The following is a 24,051-nucleotide window of genomic DNA, read 5'->3' on the forward strand; positions in this document are numbered from 1 at the left end:
ATCAATTATAGGTATTAATATTTCACTGTTAGGGTTGAGTGAGAAAATGAAAGTCACAAGCATCTAAAACCCCACAAGTGTCTTCTTTCCCAGACAGGCTGGGAGACTCTCGAGTGTATGTGGCATCTTGAAGCTCTTATGGAAAAAGCCTGATGAGAGGCAGTGATCACAGCTGGCTGAAAATGGTTCCCTGGTGGCCGGCTCTCTGTGCCCGGACAGGAGCCTAGCCAAATACTGTGATCCAAGATTCAAAACATCTCTGGACTTCAGCAAAACTCAAAAGGAGATAGGAAAACTTAATCACAGCTGATTGGGGTAAGTGACTCATACAGAGGGGCTTTCCAGATGAATCCCTGGGGACCAACCTAGCTTGGGTTCTCCCCAAATTATGACAAAGAATCCAGGCTGCAACAGTTGGGAAATGGGGGTTTACTCAAAAAAAGAAGCTGGGAGTGCCTATAGGTGAGGAGCTAGAGCGGGTGATCACAGAGCAAGCTGCATCCTATGTGACATGTGCAAAACAGGTATTCGTGAATTAATGAATTAGTGGTCACTGAAAAAGGAAGGAAGGAAGGGTAAGTAAGTTACTTTACTCTGCTTGCACCCACTTCTACTATTAGAAGGTCCATTTCAAAGCCATTCCCTATACCAACCCAAAATGCTGACCCAGTTACCTGAATGCAGGAGAACCCTGCAGATCCCTAACCACAGAAGGCAATGCAGGGGACATGGCCCAAATGAACTTCCTCTCAAAATGACCACAGATTAAATTTTCCCACATCCTCTCTCTGGTTGGAAAACAGAAGCCATTTCTCCCAGGGAGGTACTGGGGTCATTGGCAAAGGGCCTTCTGTTTCTGCTCACCAGGATCGAGGTTTTCCAGAGTTCAGCCACCGGACACTTGAGAGGCTAGGCTCCCTCTTTATCTCCTGGGTGGTGTCTCTGCTGCCCCCTGCTTGCTTTCTGAACCTGGTCCTTGGGCATATCCAGTTACAACTAGAGGGCTTGTTGCCACCTGGAAAGCCCTGGGCCTTTCTACACCATCCCCAGTCCCTCTCCATTGAGAGAAACTACTCAGATCACTCAGAAATCTAAAGTGGTTATTTCTGCAGCCCCCTTCCCTACAAGGCACTTCTCTGTCTCAACAACACCTTCTTTTTATCAAGATCAACCTACACACTGCTGTTTGGCACCCCTGCTTTCTCTAAAGAGTCACTTGGACATGGCAGAAGGAGAGGGGCTAAAACGTGGAACAGTAATAGGATAAGCCAGCGCTGTTGAGGTGCTGTCTCTACCATTCCAGAAGGCATCAATGGCCTTGCAGAGGAAGAAGGTGGTGTGTCCAATAACTTATATCCAGCCACGAGTCTAAGTCGTGGCCTTGAAGTCTGGCCCTGAGTCTCCTTAGCCCTTAGGTTGGGTCAGGGCAGGACAGAGCAGAGGAATCTAAACAGCTAAGAAAGGCAAGCCTAGAATACTCACAGAGACTTTGGCAGGAAGCCATTCTACAAGTTAGCTGCTGCACAGCTAGAGGCCCCAAGCCAAGAATGACATGTGAATGTGTGATGTCAATTGAAAGAAACAAAGAAAAGCTGGGATGAAAAAAATATAATCCAGGTCAATTCACATTATTTGACACAGTTGTGCTTCATAAAGCTACTGGGGACACTGGATGAGTAAAACATCAACTAGTATAACTAGTGGCTGGATATAGGTTACTGGAGACACCTCTACTTCTTCTGTTGCTGCCTCTGGAATGGTAGTGACAGCATTTTAGCACAGTGCTGGCCTATTGTGTTACTGCTCCAGGTTTTAGCCCCTCTCTCCCTCAGAGTTTCTAAGTAGTGGATTAGATCCTATTTGGAAATCTTAGATGCGAGAATAAATTCAGAGGTGGAAGGAGTCTTAGGAATCTCTCCTGTGCTGGGAGAAGAACAAGGATAGAAGAAGAAAAGAACTTTCCGGGATCACCAAGAAAGGACTAGAGCAGAACGTAGAGTTTCCCAGCTCTCTTTCTGTGGCTATGTCTACTTTCAACATTGCTGTTGCCAGCCTCATGAGGGTGCCATCATTGCCTCTGAATACATCAGAGCCCAGCACTTGCTCACAGAAGGACCAAACCACTGCAATGATCCACACTTCCAAGGTACTTTTAAGATAACTTTTTACCACCTTTGGTCACACCTGACTAGCTATGGAAAGATTTAATGCAACAAAGAACCCCACTATCTCTTCTAGATACCACACCTCTGTGCAAATATTACTGCTTACGTCCCTGGGCCAACAAAGCAGTCTGTACACCTGCTCTTTGTTCCTTCTCCCATTGTGCACGCACAGAGCATTCCCTCCCTAGACTATGTTCAGTACAGACGGTGCTGCAGGTCCAATGAATGGGGTGTCTACTTTCTAGAAGAGAGATTTAGAAGAGGGAGTCTCCTTTAAGGAATGGGTTTGGCTGTTCTTAAGACACCTCTGTCCCAGTGGGCCTTCCCTAGTTCCCTGAACCTGCATCTGTCATCATAACTCCTTCAAGTGGCCTGTATTTAATTCTTTCTGACCTCAAATCACAGAGGTTCAGAGACAAAACAATTTGAGACACTTGTCCAGTAATCAAAGGCACCAAATAATCCTTTAGACATTTTAATGAAAATTTATGTTAAATGTACATGTTGAATGCTCAATAACCAACCTCCAGTCCATCCTGGGCACCAGTGAGCCTCATGCCTGTAAATGTGCAGCCCTGCTGCAAGGAGCCCTTTCAATTCATGTCTCCCAACTCATTAGTGTATCCTAGGAGAGTCCATTTTACCATGTGACTCTAAAATAGAACCCTGGGCTCTCTCATACCCCAAGGATCAGGACCCACATCTCCAATCCAATCTTCTTTTCAAGAGGAGCCAGGCTAGGGAGAACAACCACACTCTACTAGCTCTGGCTACTGTGCCTACTGCTCACAATCCTCCAAAGCCATTTCTGCTCAGCCAGATACATGAAGACTTCACACAGAAATGTCCACTAGCCCCTGATGAGCCAGTCAGCAGCACCTTGGCTTGAACCTGCACTACCCTTGGCCACCACTTCCCCTGCCATCTGGGTCTCCTGAGGGGTTTGAAGAAGCCACATCCTGTGACCAAATACAGAGAGTCTGGGGAAAAACAGCTCTTTCCAGAGGAGGTGACTTCAGCTTTTAAACCAACACTTCCTGGCTGATTTCTTTCTTTCTCACAGTTCCCAAGGGTTGAATTGCACATTCCGTGTTCCTTCCAAGATCGGCCCAGCAAGGGAACCACAGTGTTTTCCTGAGTCTGAGCTTGCATTGCTATTTTACAGGCACGGTGAGATGGTTGAGACACAAGTCCTATCCCCATGCTAAATCTCTATCCGTAGATTACTAGTACTGAAAAAAACCAGTGACCGTCCTTCAGAATCAATTCAACGTCTGCCAGTTTGGACACCACTAGATTTTATTTGATTCTAAGTATTATGGGCAGAATTGTGGCCCTCCCTCAATAATTCATAGATTGAAGACTTAACTCCCAGAATGTCAGAATATGACTGCTTTTGGAGTAGGGCCTTTAAAGAGGTAATTAAGGTAAAACTAGGTTATATGATTGGTATCTTTTGAAAGACTAGGAATGCACGAAGAAAGATCATGCAGGATTCAAAAAGAAACATCTGGAAACTAACAAGAGGTCTCTAGAGAAGTGACCCTGCTGATACCATGATCTTGGATGACATGAACTTAATGCTTCATGTAACTTATCAGGTTGACATCCGAATCGCCAGGGTGATGGGAGTATTAGGTCATGAGCATGGAGTCCTTGTGACTGTGACAGTACTTTTACTGTGAGGACACAGCTAGAGGCATCTAGGAGCCAGAAAATGGGCACTCACCAGACATATTTACTTTCAGCTTGATTTTAGACTTCCTAATCTCTAAAACTGTGAGAATAATATACATGATATATTTATTGATATACATTTTTAATGTAAATATACATATATATATTTAATGTGAGGGCACATGCACCTCTCACTTTTAGTTTGTACGTCTGGGTATATGGATGTGAATGTAGTTGCCTGAAAAGGACAGAAAGGGGCATTAGATCTCTTGGAGTTACAGGCAATTGTGAGCATTCCAATGTGAATTCTGGGAACTGAACTCAGGTCCTCTGGAAGAGAAGCAAGTAAGTGCTATTTGCCACTGAGCCATTTTCTCAGCCCCATATCTATATGTAAACATGCATGGTTCACTGACAAAGTGGACTATGAGATTGTATTTCCTGCCTCCAAGCTATGAAAGAAAGTCAGTTCTTACAGTTGGAGTTATCCAGACTATGAGATATGTTACCGAGGCCTCGTGAACTCACTAGGCTTCTGCTGAGTGGCTACTAAATGTAAACCATCAGAATTTAGTACTGTTCTAGATATAAACATGAGACCCCCAGTATCACACAGTAAAGCCATGAAGGAATAATGTGTTACATAGAAGAATGCAAATACTTTAATAGGACACATTTATAACTTCCGCTTTGAAAATATACATTTGTTCTGATTTGACTGACTTGTTAGGAAATGATTGGAGAAAACTGTGAGTTTTGTGTTTGCTTATCCAATGAAAAGAGTAAATGGACACAGAAAACTGTACTTGACTGGACCTAGCCACAAAGAGACCCACATCCCTCACACGCCCTAGACACCTACAGAACTATCATGGGAATGTCAGCTCACATGATTATCTACATTTGGTGTTAAAACTCTCCGGCTGCTTTCACATGACTGTCCCGGTAGCATTTCATGAGAAAACACAGGTGACAACACCTTCAGAGACCTGTTTCCTCAACCAAACTTGTCCTTTTCCAGGACAAGAACCATACTTAATAATACTTGTGAATTTCCATTTGTCACCGAAAGTCATGCTGGCATTTCAGTAAGTTCCTACTTTTACTTTTATCTGCTATGGAGTGTTTCACTTCCAACCCACATTCCCCACGGAATTCTGCAGATTTATTGCATGTTTTTGAGCAGAGAAGTGATTTTGAAGAAAGTGTCTGTTCTGTTATGGCAGAACTGACTTGCTTAAACGTTTCAAAAAGGAACTGTTTCAGGTGGTTAAGGTCTGATCTGTAAGTGATGGATAACCGGGATACATAGAGACCATATGGGTCTCACTAATGTGGCAAGATCACCTCCTGCTGGCCACATGTACTAATTGTAGGAAAAATTCAGAATAAAAGTAACGTACTAAAAGTTTAAGAAACTGTGAATGAATCCATACACAACTAAATAAAATAAATCACCTCACCTTTAGGATATTTTATGACTTCTAGCTTTCTAATGTGTTTAATGAAAGATTTTTTTTTTTTGAAACGGGGTTTCTCTGTGAAGCCCTGTCCTAGAACTCACTCTGCTGACCAGGCTGGCCTGCCTCTGCCTCAGGAGTGCTAGTATTAAATGATTAAATGTATGCACCACCACCACCTCTGTACCACCCCACCCCCTCCCACCCACTCCCACCCCCACCACACCACCATCCCACCACCAAAAGAACAATTTCTAAGCTCAAATGGCCACACAAAGAAAATTACACTGACCTGTCATGGAGTTTTCTGAAGTGCACAGCTGTTCTCTCAGTTTCTCCACGTCATCAGGGTGCACCTGCTCATAGAGTGTGCTCCCAAACCACTCTGACTGTGGCTGGTTTAGGACAGGAGTAACAGAATCTGACACGTAGATTACTCTCCCTGTCTCGGCAGCCACCACAAACAGAAATCCATCAGCGGCTTCAAGGATGAGATGCTTCAGTTCCTGGGGAGGAAAGACCATGGTCAGCAAATATAACAACAGACCTAGATCAATCATCTTCTCTTACTGAGCAACCTCAACTTTCTGTGCGTAGCTGTTTATTGCACACGTGGTTGTGCTGAGGAATATCATTTCACCTGTTCAGCTTGTCTTTTAGAAAAATGAGCAAAACTTGCACTATCCCTAAAATACGCTGTCTTTTCTTAGAGAGAGTGAGAGGGGGTATTTCCAGCATGGAGATATTCGAGAGCAGCTAATGATAACCAGGAGCTGCTGAGTTGCCAGTTTCCTGAGGAACTTCCCTCATTTACTGAACTGCAGTCATGACACTGCAGAAGGGCCCACCCAACACCCTGTGCACAGCAAGAAAGGTAGTAGAAAGAAGGGTGGAAAAGAAAGATAGCAGAAAGGAGGGTGGAAAGAAACAAGAAAGTGATCACAAGAAAGTCTTCCCTCATATGGGGACATTGCACTATTGGGCCTCTTGTTCCTTTTGTCCTAGCACGTTCCAGCTTATGCTGGCACTGTAGGTAAGGTATCTTATCTCCTTACTTCTTCACATCTGTGGAGTTGCAAAACTCTGAAAGGTATCACCATCACCTAAGCAGGCAAAGACAGCACACGAAGCATCAGAGAACAGCGAACCAGTCTCACTTCACACTGAGATGCTGGTGTACAGGCCTCTTCTTACCAGACCTACCAGAGACATGATGGTCACTAAAGGCATGTGTTTTGGATTGATAGATTAGAAAGCCCTGCTGTCACCCCAGGGGGTTACGAACGAGGCAACTTTTATATGACGAGAGATCCACGCCTAAACGCCACCAAGTGTAATCTACACCCTTTTTCATAAAGCTAAATAAAATACCTGAAGTCCTGGCCTGCAGGAAGTGTAAAGCTAACTCTTCCACAAACACCAGAGTCTGTGTCCACCACTCCAACCCCATCACATACTATCCAGGCCCCAAAGAACAAAATCATTCTTTGCGGCCCACAGTAGGAAAGCATTTTCCCCATCCGAGACGCAGGCGCTCAAATGCGATTGCGCACAAAATGGTTACCATACAGCAGTCAGGAGCACCTGAGAGGAAGCAAAGGCTAGAATCCAGAGCCTCTAGGTCAGAGTGATGTCCTAGAGTCCACGACCCTAGAAGACCTTGGTCTTCTGGGAACACTGCCTAGGAACTTTGTGGTTCTATGCAGGCACTAACTAGAGCACTTCAAACACATTCAGCTTGGGAAACCAGCATGAATGCAGACGGCACAAGCATTTTTTTCCAACCAAAAAGTTTGTCCTGTGGATTTACCATGTGCACTTCTCCTTCCTGTGTCTCTCAGATGTGTCTGTGGCTCCAACAACATCAGCTTTTTCATTCTCAGTTTCAGGAAAAAATCTTCCCAACAGGAAGGACCTTGTAACAATGGGGTAAGATGTGTCAGGGGCGGGGGGAGAGACTTCTGTGTCACTGGAGGAGGCTGTGTGGTTTTGCCTTTGTGTATTTTGTACCCAGTTTGCAAAGGTCTAACGGGACAGAGTCATCTTCACTCATGTCTTCCCACCCTCTCCCCTGAGGTTCATCATCTGAGAGCACGCTGTTCATAACTGGCCTCTCCTCATTTCTCCAGTGAAACAGTATAGGTTTGGGATTTTAAAAGACTCCATCCATGCCCTACCTCTTAGCTTTACAACCCTGGCATGGTTTTTAATGGCTTTGGCTTCTGATATTTCAGAAAACTTGCTCTCAGTGAAATGTTGGGGAGTTAACTGAGCTTCTGGTGGGCAGAGCTAAGTAAGGGTTTGACACATAGTGGGGCTCTGTAAATGTACATGTAACCAAGAGAGAAGCATGTATAGGATACATAAATGTCTAACTGCCTTCTCTCTGCAATCCTCCTGTAATCACTTAGAGTCCTTCTGTGAGGATTAACTAAATTCGGGAAAAACATTTATAGTACTGACTGTAGACTTAGCACTAAGGACATTCCCAGAAGGCCATGCTTCACCGTGTATCTTCATTACAGAAATACCCCCATGTTAAGCTGTCTACGCAGGGATGCCTTCTCACCATGTTGGCAGAGCTGGGAGTGAGCATGGTTTTCATTTTATAGAGCTGGGAACGAGGGTAGAAGGCCACACCTTGGCCATCACGCTCCATATCTAAGAACAAACATGGCGGCTACCTTCTTCCTGAAACCCTCAGCATTAAGGGTCAAGTGACCCCTGGGAGGATTTAAAAGAGACCAGAGTAGGTAAGGCACCCAACAAAACACCTGCGAAGGATGGAGGACAACGGCCTTGGTTTATTTTTCTTCTTCTTTCACACCTGTTGTCACATGGGCAGATGCTCTGCACCACATAGCTGAAGACACTCATGCCTTCTCCATGCTCCGTCTGCACACGCCGTGCCTCACTTAAAAGTCCCTGTGCTGGGCTCTTCTGTGTTCAGTCTGTGGTTCCCGCACAGGCTCTTTCCTGAGCACAGCCCCCTGGTACAACCCAGTCCCTTCCTCTCAGTCTCCTTTTGTCCTCACATCGTCTTGTTTAATACTCCATTACTCAATATTCCACACATGGAATACTTGGCACTTTCAAATTAACACCTCTGACAACTATGTAATTTCACCTTTCCGCTGAACCCATCAGCTCATTTACCTTAGGAAAGCGATGGAAACCAGAAAGTCAAAGCTTAGTTAGACAAGTCAACTAAAGCTCTAAGTACCAGCTGCTGCTCACTGTGATCACAAAGTGGATAGCAAGGATTCAGAAGACAAGCCTCCGACTTCACGTAAACCCATTTACCAATGACGTCTTGCCATCTCTTGCTTTTCTTCTCCCCAGTTAGCATGGGTATAAATCATGGCTTTAGGGAAGCTCAGTAGACCAGCGCCGGGTTCCTTCTGTAAGGAACTGGGCCTGGGAAATTCTCTAAGCTTTGATTTCTTCACCTGTCAAATGGTGATGAACAGCAGTGACTTATCAACAAAAGTAAATGAACAGCATAGAAAGATGTGGCCTGGGCTAGGACCATGAGTACATAGAGACAGCACCATCACTGCTGTTGTGACTCTGATAGCACGACTATCTCGCTGGATTATGGTGTCATCCTCCTGCATCAGCATGCTCATCACATTGTGTTTTAAACTACTCCTCACTGAGGTTCATGGACACTAAAAGAGTACTTCATGCTGAAGACTAGAAGCCAAATTTCTTGCCTTCACCCCTTCCCCAACTCCATGTTCCTACATAATTTATCTCAGGCTTGCGACCTTAAGGATCTTTCCCATTTCCACTGGTCACATCACCAGAAGAGTAATGCTGGGGTACCTGCTCAGTGAGGAAGGAAGGCTTGTACGCCCCGTCAGTAGATTTGTTGCCGGTGCCCCTCATGGATTTCATGTGCGAGACGGCCATGCGCAGGATGGTGAGCTTGTCTGGCTTCCTAGCCAGTGCACTGCAGGTGGGGACCATGTCGGAGAGTTCTGTAATATACTGAGTCATCTTGTTCCGCCTGCGCCGCTCAATCTCACTGTGGTTCTCTCTTCCCAGAAAGCAAGAGGTCAGAGGGAGGGAAAAAGAGAAGGATCAGACCAGGGGTCGGCCAGCAGACATTGGGATAAAATAACACACTGTTAACATCAGATACCCAGATTCCTGGGCCTAAATGGCTCAGTGCTTTAGGTAGGTGTGAATTGAAACCCTGACATATCTATCAGCTTATGTCTATGTGTGGGGAACACAGACCTCTGTGGCCTCCTTCTCTAAACATGTGCTGGCCCTTCCTAAATTACATACATACCTATGGACTTTTCTGGGATGTGCAAAATTAAGACTAGGAAAGATGGAAGATTAAAGTTTTCTAGCAGGCTGTGTACAAGCATGATTTTAAACATGAATGTGTGGACATAATTTACAAATGTAGCTCCTGAGTGCTTGTTCATGTGGTTTATTTCTGTCATGTTATGAAACACTCACTAAAAGATAGCCTCCAACTTATGCTCCTTAAGTTTTTTGATGGTGATAATCCATTCAGTAAACGCTACACCTCAAAATACAGAAAGCACCCAATAAAGACGAGCACCCACACAGCCATGCAGCTTTTACCTTCAATACAGCACTCAACATATCCTATGAAACCTCAACACCCTACTGTGAAGTAGGGATGTGTTGGATGCTTAGCTAACACCAACTGATGTGAGTATTCTAATGTGGCTAAAGGCTGCCCAAACCAGGCTGAGATGCTTGTCCAGGGCTGTATCAAATGCCTTTGTCTTTAGCAACACCCTTAGCTGACAATGGGCTTGTACTATCTAAAACATCACAATCCTTACTATTCTTTGTGGCATTAAGGAGACCATTAAGGATACCACTGATGACACAGATTCACTTTATATAAAGCCGTGAACACGCCTTTCTTCTACACCCAGCGTATTCCCTGCAGCATAGTAACAGAGCAGGTGTGATCCTGGCTTATTAACAAATAACCAACTAAAAAAATACTTCGTGGAATTACCTAATTCCATTCCAGGGATCCTTAAAATGAAAAGACAACAGAAGGGCTGGGAAAATATTTCTGCCTCGAATTATTTATTACCTTTAGGCTCGAAAGAGAGTAACAACCAACCTCATCCAACACACCTGCTGTTCCCTGGGAAGAAACTGTCTAAAACACATCCCACGTTGCTGCTTCACCTCACGATGGGGGCTTTCTGACTTCTTTGGGAAGAAGTGACGCCAACAATAAAACAAAAAGAGAGATAAGGTCCCCAGGCAAGGCTGCATGTATTCATCAGCCTTACACTCCAGGAAGGGGGACGACGTGACACTCGGGCCCAAAGATGTGACAATGTGCATACTGTATGTGCTGAGAGACCCTCTGTAGAAACAGCAGTCCCTGTGGTAGACTGGTGTGAGCCTTCTGGAGCATAATTTCCATATGAAGAATACTGAGCCAGCCCCACCCATCTTGGGTAAAGAATGGCAAAGAAAACAAGGAAGCCCAACATGGTCTTCCAGCAGCAGGGGCATTAAGTAGGGATGCAAACATCCACTGTGTGCTGCAGAACCCAGGAGTGGAATCTGATCACATGCTCAGAAAGGCCTTGGAAGGTAAAAGGCAGGTGAGAAGAAGACATAGAAGAGGAGGGACTAGAAGAGGTTAGCCACCGTGGGTAGAGTTAGACCTATGTGGCAGTAGAAAAAGGAGGTGTGCTCTATGAAGAGGGTATATCTCGAGGGTCAAAGGAAGGTCTAGGATTGGGAAGAAGCACTGGGTAAGGAAGAGACATCCCTGTAGAAAGAGCAGACCTGGTGCAAGAGGAAATTGAGAAATTTGGAAAGCTGGGGAGCAGACAAGACCACAGTGAGAAATCTAGTGGGCCAATGGTCCCTGATGTTGTAGATGACATCATCACCTTTTAGAGGAGTTCAGAGGTAGGTGAGCCATGTAGGAGAGAGGAGGAAGACAGGCTAAGACCAGCAAGCAGATCTACAGGTGACTATCTGGAGAGACACCAGTGAAACAGCAATGTTCTTATACATAGGGAAAGCTCCCCAGGATCAGGAAAGTCTATTTCCTGGCAGAAGTGGACAGAAGGGAAAAGAAGAGCCAAGCAGATAAGAAAAGGTTGGGCTGGGGTACCCACAAGCCAGAGAACATGGTGCAAGCAGGAATTTGGACAGAAGGCTGCTAGCTCTTGAACACAGGCAAGAGTCTTGCTATGAAGATACCAGAGTCCCTTTCCTCGACTTCCACAACCACAAAGCCAGTCATATAGTGCAGACCATGTTCTTCAGCTGGACATTTGTCCAGGAGGCCCGAAGCAGGAAGAGCTCCCAAAGGTGTATTTCTTCACCTTGCCAGATCACTTCCTGGGACCGCTCAAAGAAGATGATACTCTGAGAGTGTAAGGAGAAGTCAGACAAGTTCAGGCACTTCTGAGCAGATGATGATTCAGACAGAACCCAGAGCCCCCCGTCCCCTCCCCCACCTCCCTGCATGTTTCTGTGGGATCAGGTGAAACAGGCTTTCCTCTCTGTGCAAAGCAACCCACAAGGAGAGTCTGCCTACCCCATCTGGAGCCTTTCTCTGACCTTGGGTTATCCCACAGCCCTACACACTTCTCCCTGGGTCCTCCCCTTGCTCCAGTCCATACTCAATCACTCAGCACTGCTATGAATCATGAGAACACAATGTCTACTCTGATTTATCTCTAGTCCAGCACATGCTGAACAGCTCCTTCACCACACATTTCTGTCTGCCAAACTCTCGCAGAAACCTCTTGACTCTTCTCCCTTCTCCATGCCCATGCCCACAGCAGCTACCGCCACCTGCACCATGTGGCTAAGGCTCTTCTCATCTTTCCTTTTCCTCCATCTCAGATTGTACACAGTCTGGCAGTTTTTTATATTCAAGTGTGATCAACTGAAGTCCTACAGTAGAGACCCCAAACCTACAGGGACAAGTCTAAAGCTTTCAGACAGTGTCTGTGGTAACCAAGAGTTCTGTATTGCTATGGACTAAGTTTCTCTTTAAACATCGGGAAGGGTCTTTGTGAGGTTCTCTGATAAATCCATAGATAAATTCAATTATAGCAATATCTAAAAGCTGGATATCACACTCCACCAGTGCAGGAAAAAATACAATAACCTTAGACTTTCTATGAAATAAGCCTGAGCTACTAGCAGTTAGAAGAGCTGAAAACTGCCAGTTGCCTGGTAACAAGATCTGAGATGCAAATGGTGGGCATTGATGTGCATGATTTTTATTTTGAAGTCCTCAAGGATACAGAAGTGAGGGAATGCCATCTGGGTGAAAGAGAAAGGCACATCCTTAAGACCCTATTTACTAGACCAAGTTCATCTATTCCCCCAGGGGGAGGGGACAATGGGCATAATCTGTTAGATCTGTAAACATGGGAGCCAGGCAGCATCAGTAAGAAAATATACCTCTACAAATGTGGGAGCAGGGCCAGGAGTCTACAGCAAGGACAGCTGGGGTGCAGGAGGAAACAACAACTCTGCTGGACCCAGAAGAACTAGAGCTTTGCCCCAGAGAGGACAACAGAGGGTACCAAGGGCAAAGAAGGAGGTGCAGCTAGCTGTGTGTTTACTTAGAGCAATGGGGGTACCATCCATTTTGGTTTACATTTATAAAATGTGGGCACTTCAAAAACTTTCCTTGTGACCTCCAGGAGGTGCTGGCACAATTGTGATGCCATTCTTCTGTGACCTAAAGACTAGGGTTATATAGGATGGCATGAGCAACAGAGGAGGAGGGCTTCCTGAACTGAAGCCCCAGAACCTAAGATACTGAAGACAGGTCTGAGCAAGAGGAGCCAGGCTGTCATGTGCTAAGCCTGAGGGCCTCTCATTACCTCATCTGACACACAGGGAAGGGGTCTGATCTTCCCTGAAGTAGATCTGCAAGTATAAGATACATAGAGTATAATGTGTAACTGACTTTTGATTTTAGCTTCGGACTGTCAGCTGTTCACACTCTGAAACAATACTTGAAATGCCACTTCCCATGGGTGGCAACTGATGTCATGTGTAACACAGGAACACCTTGGGACAATAAAGTGGGAAGCCACCTTGGGCCGCCCATCGTTGTGGGATGCTTGGGCCTCACTTTGAGTCAGGCTTGTAGACTGGGTGTGCTGTTGGGATGCTGACCCTTGGAAGGATAGGTGCAACTAGGTCCTGGTGTCCATTAGGGAGGTTTGTGTTTTGTTCTGGTTTGTGGTGTTTCCTGTCAGTTGTTGGGGTCTGTGAGTTGATAATGGAATTCAAGAGGGAACAGAAGTCAAACCCAGTGGTAGCAAGTGAAGGCTGCTTCCTTAGGCCATGCTGAGAAAGGAAGCCAAGCTTTGTATATCCATTCCTTGAGCAAAGAGACCTCCTCTTTTGAAGTTCATGTCACGCATCGTGACCCCCCTGAGGGTTGTTTGTCACTGTCCCCACTGGGCGACCACATTGACAACCAGCTCCCTAACAACAGTGCCCACATGAGATCAGGCAGCACAATACAGCTTCCTGTCTTCCCCGGTCCACTTGAGGTCTGCTTTGATAGGCCAAAATGCAAGAAGTCATTTCCCAAGTCCAAGGTCAAGGGATAAAGTATACTTTTAAGCAGAACATATGGGTCCAGGAGCATCCTTGAGAAAAGCTGGGAATGATCACGAGACTCGGATCACCTCGGGACGGAGATCATGGTACTGATTTGCTCAGATTACAAATCAACTAATAAGGATGGTGCTGGCCTACATCACAGTCTCCACACTTTCCAAGGCCTTACTGGATGGAGCTATTATGGACTGACTACAGGCATGGGAGCAGGAAATGGGAAAGGCCTTAGCATGAACCATACCAAGGCTGGCAGGAGACCCTGGATGGTTAAGTGGAAGTTAGGGCATGTACTTGGTTGTCTCCATAACTCTGAGCAACTCAGATGTGGTCACAGGTCCCTCAGCCATGGATTATTTCAAATACCCTATTATAATGAAGTCAGTGCCTCTGGGGTCCCATGAACTCTACTCTGTAAGTAACAGCACATGTTGGAAGCACATTCCATCTCTCTCTTATTTTTAAGGCACAGAGGAAAGGATGTGGTTGGTAGAAACAAAGTTTTGAACTTGACTGTGTAACAATGACTCACTAGCAGGCTCAGAGTGTTACACAGTGTTGGGGTCACTGCCTCCTCACAGTTGGGCCCAAGACAATGAACTCTGTGTATCTCAACTATTATTTCATCACTGACATTGACCTATAATGTCAAGCAAATGACACTCCATGATTCTCTTCCTCTTTATGCTCTGAGACGAAGCATCACCATTTCCGGAGTTTAACATGCTATGGTACATAATCTCAAGGGGAACTTTGACATAGAGGACTCAATGTCATTCTTCCTTCTACTGAGAGGCTGTGTGGCAAGGAAAAGCTCTAGGAGAGTGAGAGAGAGTGAAAAAGAGAGAAGGAGGGAGGGAGAGAGGGAGGGAGGGAGAGAGGGAGGGAGGGAGAGAGGGAGGGAGGGAGAGAGGGAGGGAGGGAGAGAGGGAGGGAGGGAGAGAGGGAGGGAGGGAGAGAGGGAGGGAGGGAGAGAGGGAGGGAGGGAGAGAGGGAGGGAGGGAGAGAGGGAGGGAGGGAGAGAGGGAGGGAGAATGAGAGAGGTGTGTCCATTTCTGAGACCGGCTCCTTTCCAGGGATAGAGTATTCCTTGCAACTAAGATACATCTTGAGAAACCTGGACATCCAAGATGGGTCATATCTGCATAGGAAGAGATAATTGTTGATCATCAGCTCTTGCTGAAGCTCACATCTTGTTTTGATAGAAAATTCCAGTCATTATTAATGTGTTAAAATGTGTTCTTACTTCATCATCTCTCATACTTTGGATGAGGATGAAGCTGGGAAATAGAAGAACCTGGTCTCAGGGGGAATGTTTATGGGATGAAGAAATATTTACTATGGACTTGAAGGCTGGGAATCCTTGGACAGGAACAAGACATTCATTTTTCCTGCATTTGTAGGGAACACTGCTTAATTCGCAGCTATTATTTTGGTTACTGTTTCATGCAGAAAAGCAGCCAGCCAGCCTAATGTGCTATGTGGACATCACACTTCTCAAAATTGCTTCAAACATCCAAGACTAGTCCAATGAACTGAATACAGTAGGCAAGCAGTTATCACCCAGATCAAGTTTCTGAGATCAACGATAACCAAGAACTTCTCAGGGATGGGGGAAAGTCAAGCCCTGCTGTGAGAAGATGGTATAAAGAAAAGTATGGTAAAAATGGAGAAATGATGCTTCCTTCAGCATACATCCTCATGTCCCAAAATGCCCCTAACAAAACAAACTGGAAGAATCAGAAGCCATGGTTCTACCTTCTACCACCAACACTGCTGACCCAAGAGTGTTCCTTAAAGGTCAGCTGCACCCAGGCCAGTGCCACAGAGCCAGCTAAAGATGCTGTCACAAGTTAGTGGCATGACTGTCAGGATCTTAAAGCCAACCCCAGACAGGCTTCACATTTCCTGTATTTCTCCTTATCTTCTGTAGTAAAATAAAAAAGGATTCATGTTGATAATTCTCTCTACACTTGGACCCTAGGTTTTTGTTTTTTTTTTAAAAGGGAATCCATTAGAGTTAGTAGTCACTGTTTAACTTGAAGGAAAAAAAAACAGGATTAAGAACTATTAGCCCATCCCTCCATTTTCTGTGGGCTTTTTGAGACAGAATCTTGCTATATAGCTTACGTTTAGTCATGAATTTGCCATCTTTCTGCCCCACACTCCCCAGTGCTAAGATTTCCCAGGTTTGGGACACATAGGATTGCTAATAACTACCTGCCACTAAGCCAAATACTCATATTAAACAAGACATACACAAGAGCGTCAAAGCCCAGGCTTACTCGGTGACTATGTGCCTGTGCATGCCAGTCAGGGGACTGCTACTGGCTTAAGAAAGGTAGAATAAACTCACCTTGAAAATTTACTGGGACCTTCACCGTCTTCGTCATCAAAGTCCATTCTGAAAAGTCAAAGCCACAGGTAAGCGTTGGTTATAACTTTCTGAAGACTCCAATTGGTCACAAGAGCTATGAAAGCAGGGTGAGCTTCACCCTGTCACATGGCTATGCAATGCTTCCTGCCTTTGGCAGCGCTAAACAGTATCCCTAGAGTCTCAAGAGAAGAGAAAATCGCAAACAGAAGGTCTTCAGTACATTTACTATTCTTTCACTATTAGTTCTCTGGTCAGAAATGAGAGTACACAAGTGTCAGCTTGTGCCCTTATAATGCTTCTCAGGTCACCAGTAAATGACTCAGGCCACACTGCATGAAGGCATTGATATTTCTTGTCTTCCATCATCTCTGGGGTATGTGGGTCCATTCGCATCATGTATTCTATATCAACACCTAATTTATAAAATTTATGGTATATTGCTCAAGGGATTTGGAAGACAGTAAGTTCAAAGAGCAATGACATATTATCAGAGGCAACAGTGGAGCACAAGAATACAGCTTGAGATTTGGTTGAGTCCCCATGAACCTCAGGGCAAAGGTCATTTAAGAACATCATTCTGTGATACCAGGACCAAGCAGTCTATTGAGAAAATGGACATTTGATACGGAAATCACCCAAGCTGGTTGTCTGCTTGTTGAAGCCCACCGAATTATTCTTCAGATTCTCCTTTGCTGGGCCTCCCCTTGTTAACATCAATGTCTTGGTGAATTCTTACTTAACACCCCAAATGTTCCTTCTTAAAAGCCCAAGTGCTTCAAATGTCAACACACATAGTCTGAAGGATGTTAGGGAAGAGGAGAACTTAACCATGATCAAGTGTACTCAGAATTTCTGAGAAAGAAAATGAGACAGTAAGGGTGGCTCATGAGCATCTGCAGACCCTAAATTACCGTGCTTGTTTTTAGGAGACCTGAAGGATTTGGTGAGATACTGTCTCATGATCTAAGGAGGAGGGAGGCTGGTTGTCTATCAGCCAGGTCTAAGGAATTCTATGTTTTGGAGGCTTATTATGAGAATGGAGAATACACAGTGAGATTCTGCTCCAACAATAAACAAGCAAAGAATGGAGTGTGTGTGCCAGAAGACAACACAACAGAAACTACAGAAGACAGACCTTCTGCTCCCCCATAGGGAGGCTGAACCTCATCCCTCGTCTGTAAGGGCCTGGATAATAAGTGATCCAGGAAATGCACAGGGCACCCAGGTCACCAGAAAGCAGTCATACTGCAAGATGGGCCCCAGTGAGATGCATAGTGTCCTCTCAAGTTTTCAGTAACTTGAGGGACCGAGGAACTAGTATCAGATATAGCAATACAAAGAGAGTGTGGGCAACATTTGCATGTCTCTGCTCTGACTGTATACAGTGCAGCCTGGTTTGACATGCCCAGAATTCCCTTATGGACTCCTTCACCCACTTGGATCTTTAGCCCTCAAAAGCCTCACAACAAAAAAGGCAGCTGTGGTGAGAGAACTGTCTTTGTACAAAGAGAAAAGGAGATGGGCAGGAAGAGGGGAAAAGACAGAAGACCACGTGCATGTCACCAGGGAGATGAACATGTACCAGTCTCCACAGCACGGCTTTGGAAGTCCGGCTCTAGGTCAGAGCTGTCTACGGGACAAATGGACCTGAGTGTGGAAATTCTAAATAAAGGAAACTCATCAATATCCTGTATAATTACCAACCTATCATCTCACCTTCCTGGAAATTACATGTGGGAAATAACCACCAAAAATGTTTACTGAGGGTAGTTGCATTTTGCAGAGCTACACTGCCACCTAGTGCTTATAAAGGGAAATGTCAACTTCTCTGCCTACATTAAAAACTCACGTTTTCAAAATTCCAAGTAAGTTTTTGCATGGATTTATCAAAACCGTTTTCTCAGTTATCTTTAAAATTCCATTCAGTTCAATTTGATATCAAAGTCGCTGAGAAGGAGAGAGGGAGAGGGAGGGGGAAGGGGGGAAGCTCTTACACGCTTGACTATAGAGGTAGAGGACAACTGAGAGATTAGGCTCTCTCCTGCTACCTGTAGGTCTGACTATGCAACTTGGGTCATCAGGCATGGCACTAAGTGCCTGTACCATCAAACCGTCTCCAGGGCTTTTGATAGGATTATGATAATCAGCCTCCTACAAAATACAATTGACTAGTTGGACCTCATTTCAGGCCCAATATAAGGTGTTCGGAGTGGTCAAGGACAGGTATTGGTGGACTCCAGGATGTCAGTAACAGATAAAGGAAGAACTGAGTGGTGTAATAAAAGGTTTCTGCTACCCATGAGTATGTATGCAATCACATACATGCAGCATAGAGAGAAACTACCCCTGCGGCTTGTGTGTGCCTGGACTCACGCTTAGACAGCAATCCTGTTTAGTAGTTTGAAAGGCAAATAAAGTGGGTCCAGCCTAGGAGATAGATCAGAAGGTCCACGTGAGAGCTTAGATCTAGTTTCGCTAGCCCCCAGCCACACACCTCCACACACAATCGCTGACCTTGACTAAACAAAAAAACCTCAAAACAACACTTGCCCCAGTGTTGTGTTCCTGTCCCTGACACCAAGTCTACCTTTAAATATAACTACAATAAGCTGAGCTTATTTCATCTGCTATGAGAGGTAAAGTAAATCATCCTTTGTTTTATATATTTTATGTTTTTTTATTATTCTGAAACATCTGGACAATAAAAGAAATCAAAATGTGACTTTAAGCCCTATTGCATTCACTCTAAAAAACATAAACAAAACAAACCTCAGAACAGCCACCCAGTGAGTCTCCAGACAGTGAGCTGAAAACACAGGGGACCCACTTCCTGTCAGGGAGCCTGGACAAGAAGCTCAGACAGGCATTTCCAAGTCTAACTTAAGTGAGAGAGAAGTGAGGAGCCTCCCTAGCACTGTGGTTTAAGAACGACAGGGCAGCATCAAATATGAGTTTACACAAAGCATTCACTTTTCAAGCTAAGAGGAAGGTCATTCCGGCACAGTTGTCCAACAGTGGTCGAACAGTGGTAACGTGTCTGAACATAATCCCACTTCAGATCCTGGGTCTGCTGGACGATGTTACACATTTAAAGGCAGGAACACCTACTCATAGAGACATCCCCGCCCTTTCTCTCTTTTTAATTTTTAAGCAGGGTGGCACTATTCCAGGCTGGTTTTGAACTCCTGAGTCCCCTGACGCTATCTACCGAGTGCTGGGATTTTCCCTTAGTGACCGTGTTTTAGAAACTCAGCCGTGGATACAAGGCAGTGTCAGGAACTGATCATTCCTGACCATCACTGTCTGCAGCCTCCACCCTCCATGCCATGGCTAGCTTTGGCTTCTCCCTTAACTCATCACTGCCACCTCCTTAGTGAGGTTAAAAGCACAACCAGGCTCCCCCCCAACCTCCGTCCCCCCCCAACCTCCATGCTCCCCCCCCCCACTCCTGAGCTCCCAGGGACTAAACCACCAACCAAAGAGTACACATGGAGGGACCCATGGCTCCAGCCGCATAAGTAGCAGAGGCTGGCCTTGTCAAGCATGAAGGAGAAGAAAGGCCCTTGGTCTGTGAAGGCTCAATGCCTCAGTGCAGGGGAAGGCCAGGGCCTGGAGGTGAGAGGGAGTGGGTGGTTGGGTTGGGGAGTACCCTCATAGAAGCAGAGGGAGTGGGGATGGGATGGGGGGTTTCCAGAGGGGAAACCAGGAAAGGGGATAGCATTTGAAATGTAAATAAAGAAGATATCCAATAAAAGGGGGGGGGGAAGCACTGCTTTTGCCTATTTGCCTGGTGGGACTCTCCCTCTCTCAGAGTTAGGGAGGTCACAACAAGAATGTATGTTAGGTGACTTGCTTCAGCTCATTTCTCCCACACATGTGGAGCTACTTTGCAAAGAATCTAAAACTTCTGAACCTTCACCCTGTGTCCCAGCTGTCAGGAGGAGAGCAGCGCCCTGCTGAGATGCTCACTGCAAAGTTCTGACAGTGAAGTGGGGAGAAAGCCCAGCCAGGAAGGGCTCACAGCACTAGGTAAGGCATACATCCAGGAGGATCCAAAGTCCTCAGTGCAGCCAGCTCTATGAGGCCGTGAAGCACTAGAGAAGAATGGGTGACTGTCCTGAGCCTTTGGAACATTTTGTTCTGTGAGAATGGCTGTCAGGTGAGAGAGGGGAGACCTGGAAAGGAATGAGATAGGGCACGCCAGTGCTGGTTTTCTCCCTCAGACTCCACCTTCTTCCACGTCCCTCTCTATAACGAGCACGTTTCACAATAGTAACAGAAGGAACAGTTGGAGACACCATGCTGGTGACGGTGACAGCAAGCCACAGTCAATGCCAGTCACAGCAGACAGCCCTGATGGAGCTGTCAGCCTTTTGATGCCAATATGAGAATTTCATGAAAAGATGCGAAAAATAAATAAATAAATAAATAATGCCAGATGTAAAAAAGCCCAAGACAGGTCTGCAAAAGAGGTGGTTCTCTTCTAGACTCTGCTTGAGTCTTTAAGCCATGGGGTCTGATGCCCACTATCTGACAGGAGGAAAGGGTAGGCAGTATACAGACTCCAACAAAGATGACAAAGGCTTCCTGGTGAAAGTCTAACTCACTGATCTGCCTCCAGAGAGCTTCAGTTTCGCTTTGTGGTAGGGTGCTGGAGGCCACTGCCTCTCTACCTTCATCTCTGTTTCCTTCCTGATAGATTGCTTCCTCTTCTTCAGCTGTATGTGGAACTGAACCCAAGCCCAAGCGCCAGCCTGCCCAGGGCTCACACTAGCTCCTAGTGCCATGATGGACATGGCATGGTCTGTCTGTCTGTCTGTCTGTCTGTCTGTCTGTGTGTGTGTGTGTGTTGGTTTGAATGAGATGCCATGTTCCTCACAGTCTCATACATTTGAACACTTGATCCCCAGTTGGTGGCCCTTTTTGAGTAGGCTTAGGTGGTATGGCCATGTGTCACTGGGGGCAGCTTTGAGGTTTCGAGGGCCACGTGCTATTCCCGGCCCCTTCTCCGCTTCTTGTTTGTGCTTTCAGATGTGAGCTCTCTGCTGCTCTTGTTGCAATGTCTGCCCACTGCCGCGCTTTCCCACTGTGGTGATGATGGATCCCTCAAATAGACCCCTTGTTCTACAAGTTGCCTCTTTCATGGTGTATCACCTCAATAGAAAAGGAACTAAAAACTACAGGACAGGACAGCTGTGGGGAATTCTTCAGACACAGAACTGAGTCCTAGATCAAATTATCTTAAGTGCAATGCAGAAAGCAGGAACTGTGCTCCGGGATTGGCTCTGGATCTTGCAGGCTAAGACAGAAAACTGCTGGGGTATATACTGGCCCAAACCATGAGAAAACCATAGATGAACTTGCCTCAGCACATGGAAGGCTCATGGGTCTTCAGCATGGGGTGGGATAAAGCATTTCTGCCTAGACTAGAACCAACCTAGAGTATTCATTGCAGAGCCTAGTCTGGTGTCTAGAAACAAGGATGAACAATGGGGTTTCTCTTTAAAGATGTGAATTAAGGGAGTAACATTTGAAATAACTTGAATTTTTTTTAAATTGAAAAACAGGTGTTTCAACACTATATACATTTTTTTGGCAGTCTGGACTGTAGACTTTCTCCAGTTAGCAAGAACAATGGCTCAGACAGCAGGCAGCCCAGAGGCAAGCTGCAGCCTTCATTGGGTAGTTAATTGTGGCACCCACTGAGGAGACCCAACCACAGCAGACAGAGCACTGACTTCTTTAGAGAGTGCGCAGGATCAAGGAGAGGCTAGCCTTGCTAACAAGCTCAGATTCTCAGCCACCAAAGTCCTCACAGTAACCACACACCTTCCAGGCTCCTCTCCAAAGACACCAGTAAGCACAGCAGTCCTTACCATAAGATGGCATCATAACACTGTGCTGTTGTATCCGGTCCCCACTGCCATTCCAGACCCTGGTGTGCACCTGTTTTCTTGCCTTTGTGCCTTTTTAAGAATCAGAAGGTTTGGAAGAGACTCTTGGGATTAAAATGCTGGACCATTTCAAAATGGTTCCAGACTGTAGTCTTGGGGCTATGGAAGGTGTGTTCTGTTCTCACTGGATAGATGCAATCACGGGCAGAGTGTGTAATCAGAAACTGAGCAACCTCATGAGATAGCTTGTTTATTAACTACTTCATAGAAAATGACAAAAAAAAAAAAAAAAAAAAATCAATGGGAAACAGTGTTGAGTAATATACTGAGCTGGGAAACACCGGTTATGTTTCCCGAAAGACTCCGGTTGGTTTGATTTGGGGTTCTGATACCATTCAGCACAAGAAGATGCTGGCTTTGGTCTCATCTGCTCAAAGCTGGTCTGTGACCTATCGCTTCCAGTAGAGTGGACAATACTTACTCACTTTATTGTCTGAACAACACTGAACACATTGGCTGGCCTTCAGGTGCTGAGCCCTGTTAAAAAGAATTCCTGCATACTCCTTGGAAAGATGAGCACTGGAGGAAAGGTTGGAGGGTCCCAGTTAGATTATTTACAGTCCCTGGGGCTGGATCTGCCAAATGAGACTGGAATGTTCAGGCAGTGGACTCCGCCCTTCAGAGAGCTAGCACAAGCCAGGCCCAGCAGGATCCCAAGGCAGAGTAACTTCAAGGGCAAGCAAACAGAAATCCCCAGCTGGGTGCCAGGACCCAGAACACTTAGAAGCAAATCATGTGCATATTTAGGAATCTTGCAAAATCTAAACAGGATGCAAACTGCTGAGCTTTTACTCTCCTGGAGGAGGAAAAACAATACTTTTCTAACAGGTCAAGAGCATTGCTCAACTTTTACTAAGTCCAGTTCCTGTAAATGCTGGGTCTGCTTACCCGGATCGCCGCTTTCCTCCTCGGGCAGGCAAGGCCCCTGCCATTCTCACCTGTCCGGTAGCCGCCATGGGGGCAACAGGCAAGGTCACAGATCCAGGTATATCTGAAGCCATTTCTGGAAGTGAGCAGAGACATGAAATTTTGTTAATGACAAAAACAAAACTAACAGAAAAAACCAGTAACAAGCAAAAAAAAAAAAAAAAAACAAAAAAAAAAAAAAACAACAACAACAACAACAAAAAGCTATCGCACTGCCTGAGAAAGTGCACCTGGAAAGTAGCCCAGAGACCTGGAGACACTTTGTTTACTGCCAGTCACTTAACTGGTCCAGCCCTGGGCTATCTGGGCTTTCCAGTCAGTCTTCCATCTCTGGGCAGTGGTAAGAAGCATGAGTACAGTTTTGCAGCATTTAAAGTGTCCTTGTCACCTGACGGCAGGTGGGCTATCTAGGTAGAGGGGAAAGCCTGAGAGACAGCTACATCTGGCACCAACCATAGTACCAAGAATGAAGCTAAGTCTCAAAAGTAATTGGCCTGTCGCAGTACCCACTGACCTCCACCTTTGCTCCCATACATAGCCTAGTCCCCCATCCTCAGTGTAGCCCCAGAAGCCCTCACTGCAAGACCCCATGAATTCTGGGGCATTGAGAGTCTCCCATTAGGCTTCATAAAGTTGCCTCAAGCCGAGGTAACCAGGTATCTCTAGACAACGTTTTCCAGGAACAAATACTAATTTAAAGAAAGAGAATGTTGGGCAACAGATGGGAGTAATCTTTTTCTATTCTACGTTGTTTCTAATAAGCCAGACATTTCTGGAATCTCTTTTAACGTTTCAAATCAATCCACCATGTCAAAAAGTTTCTTCTTTGCCCCTTTCTGGGCTGTCAGTGCACTGTACTGATGGAT

The 24,051-nt window shown here is 45.6% G+C and overlaps 1 protein-coding gene across 2 annotated transcripts in view; it reads right to left on the reverse strand.

The window, feature by feature from the left end:
- ARNT2 (aryl hydrocarbon receptor nuclear translocator 2) overlaps positions 1–23,261 on the reverse strand; it is a gene marked incomplete at both ends in the record, with an annotated part of 103,209 nt that extends 79,948 nt beyond the window's left edge. The window contains 4 exons of one of the 2 annotated variants that reach the window (XM_080914171.1): positions 5,595–5,808; positions 9,131–9,344; positions 16,284–16,331; positions 23,147–23,261. In XM_080914171.1, the coding sequence (XP_080770297.1) occupies positions 5,595–5,808; positions 9,131–9,344; positions 16,284–16,331; positions 23,147–23,259 (589 nt within the window). The remainder of the gene's footprint in view (positions 1–5,594; positions 5,809–9,130; positions 9,345–16,283; positions 16,332–23,146) is intronic. The other variant, XM_080914172.1, reaches the window with a different exon arrangement.
- Between the last annotated feature and the right edge of the window lie 790 nt (positions 23,262–24,051).

The sequence above is a fragment of the Micromys minutus genome, assembly GCF_963924665.1.
Source record: "Micromys minutus genome assembly, chromosome: 3".
Taxonomy (NCBI): Eukaryota; Metazoa; Chordata; class Mammalia; order Rodentia; family Muridae; genus Micromys; species Micromys minutus.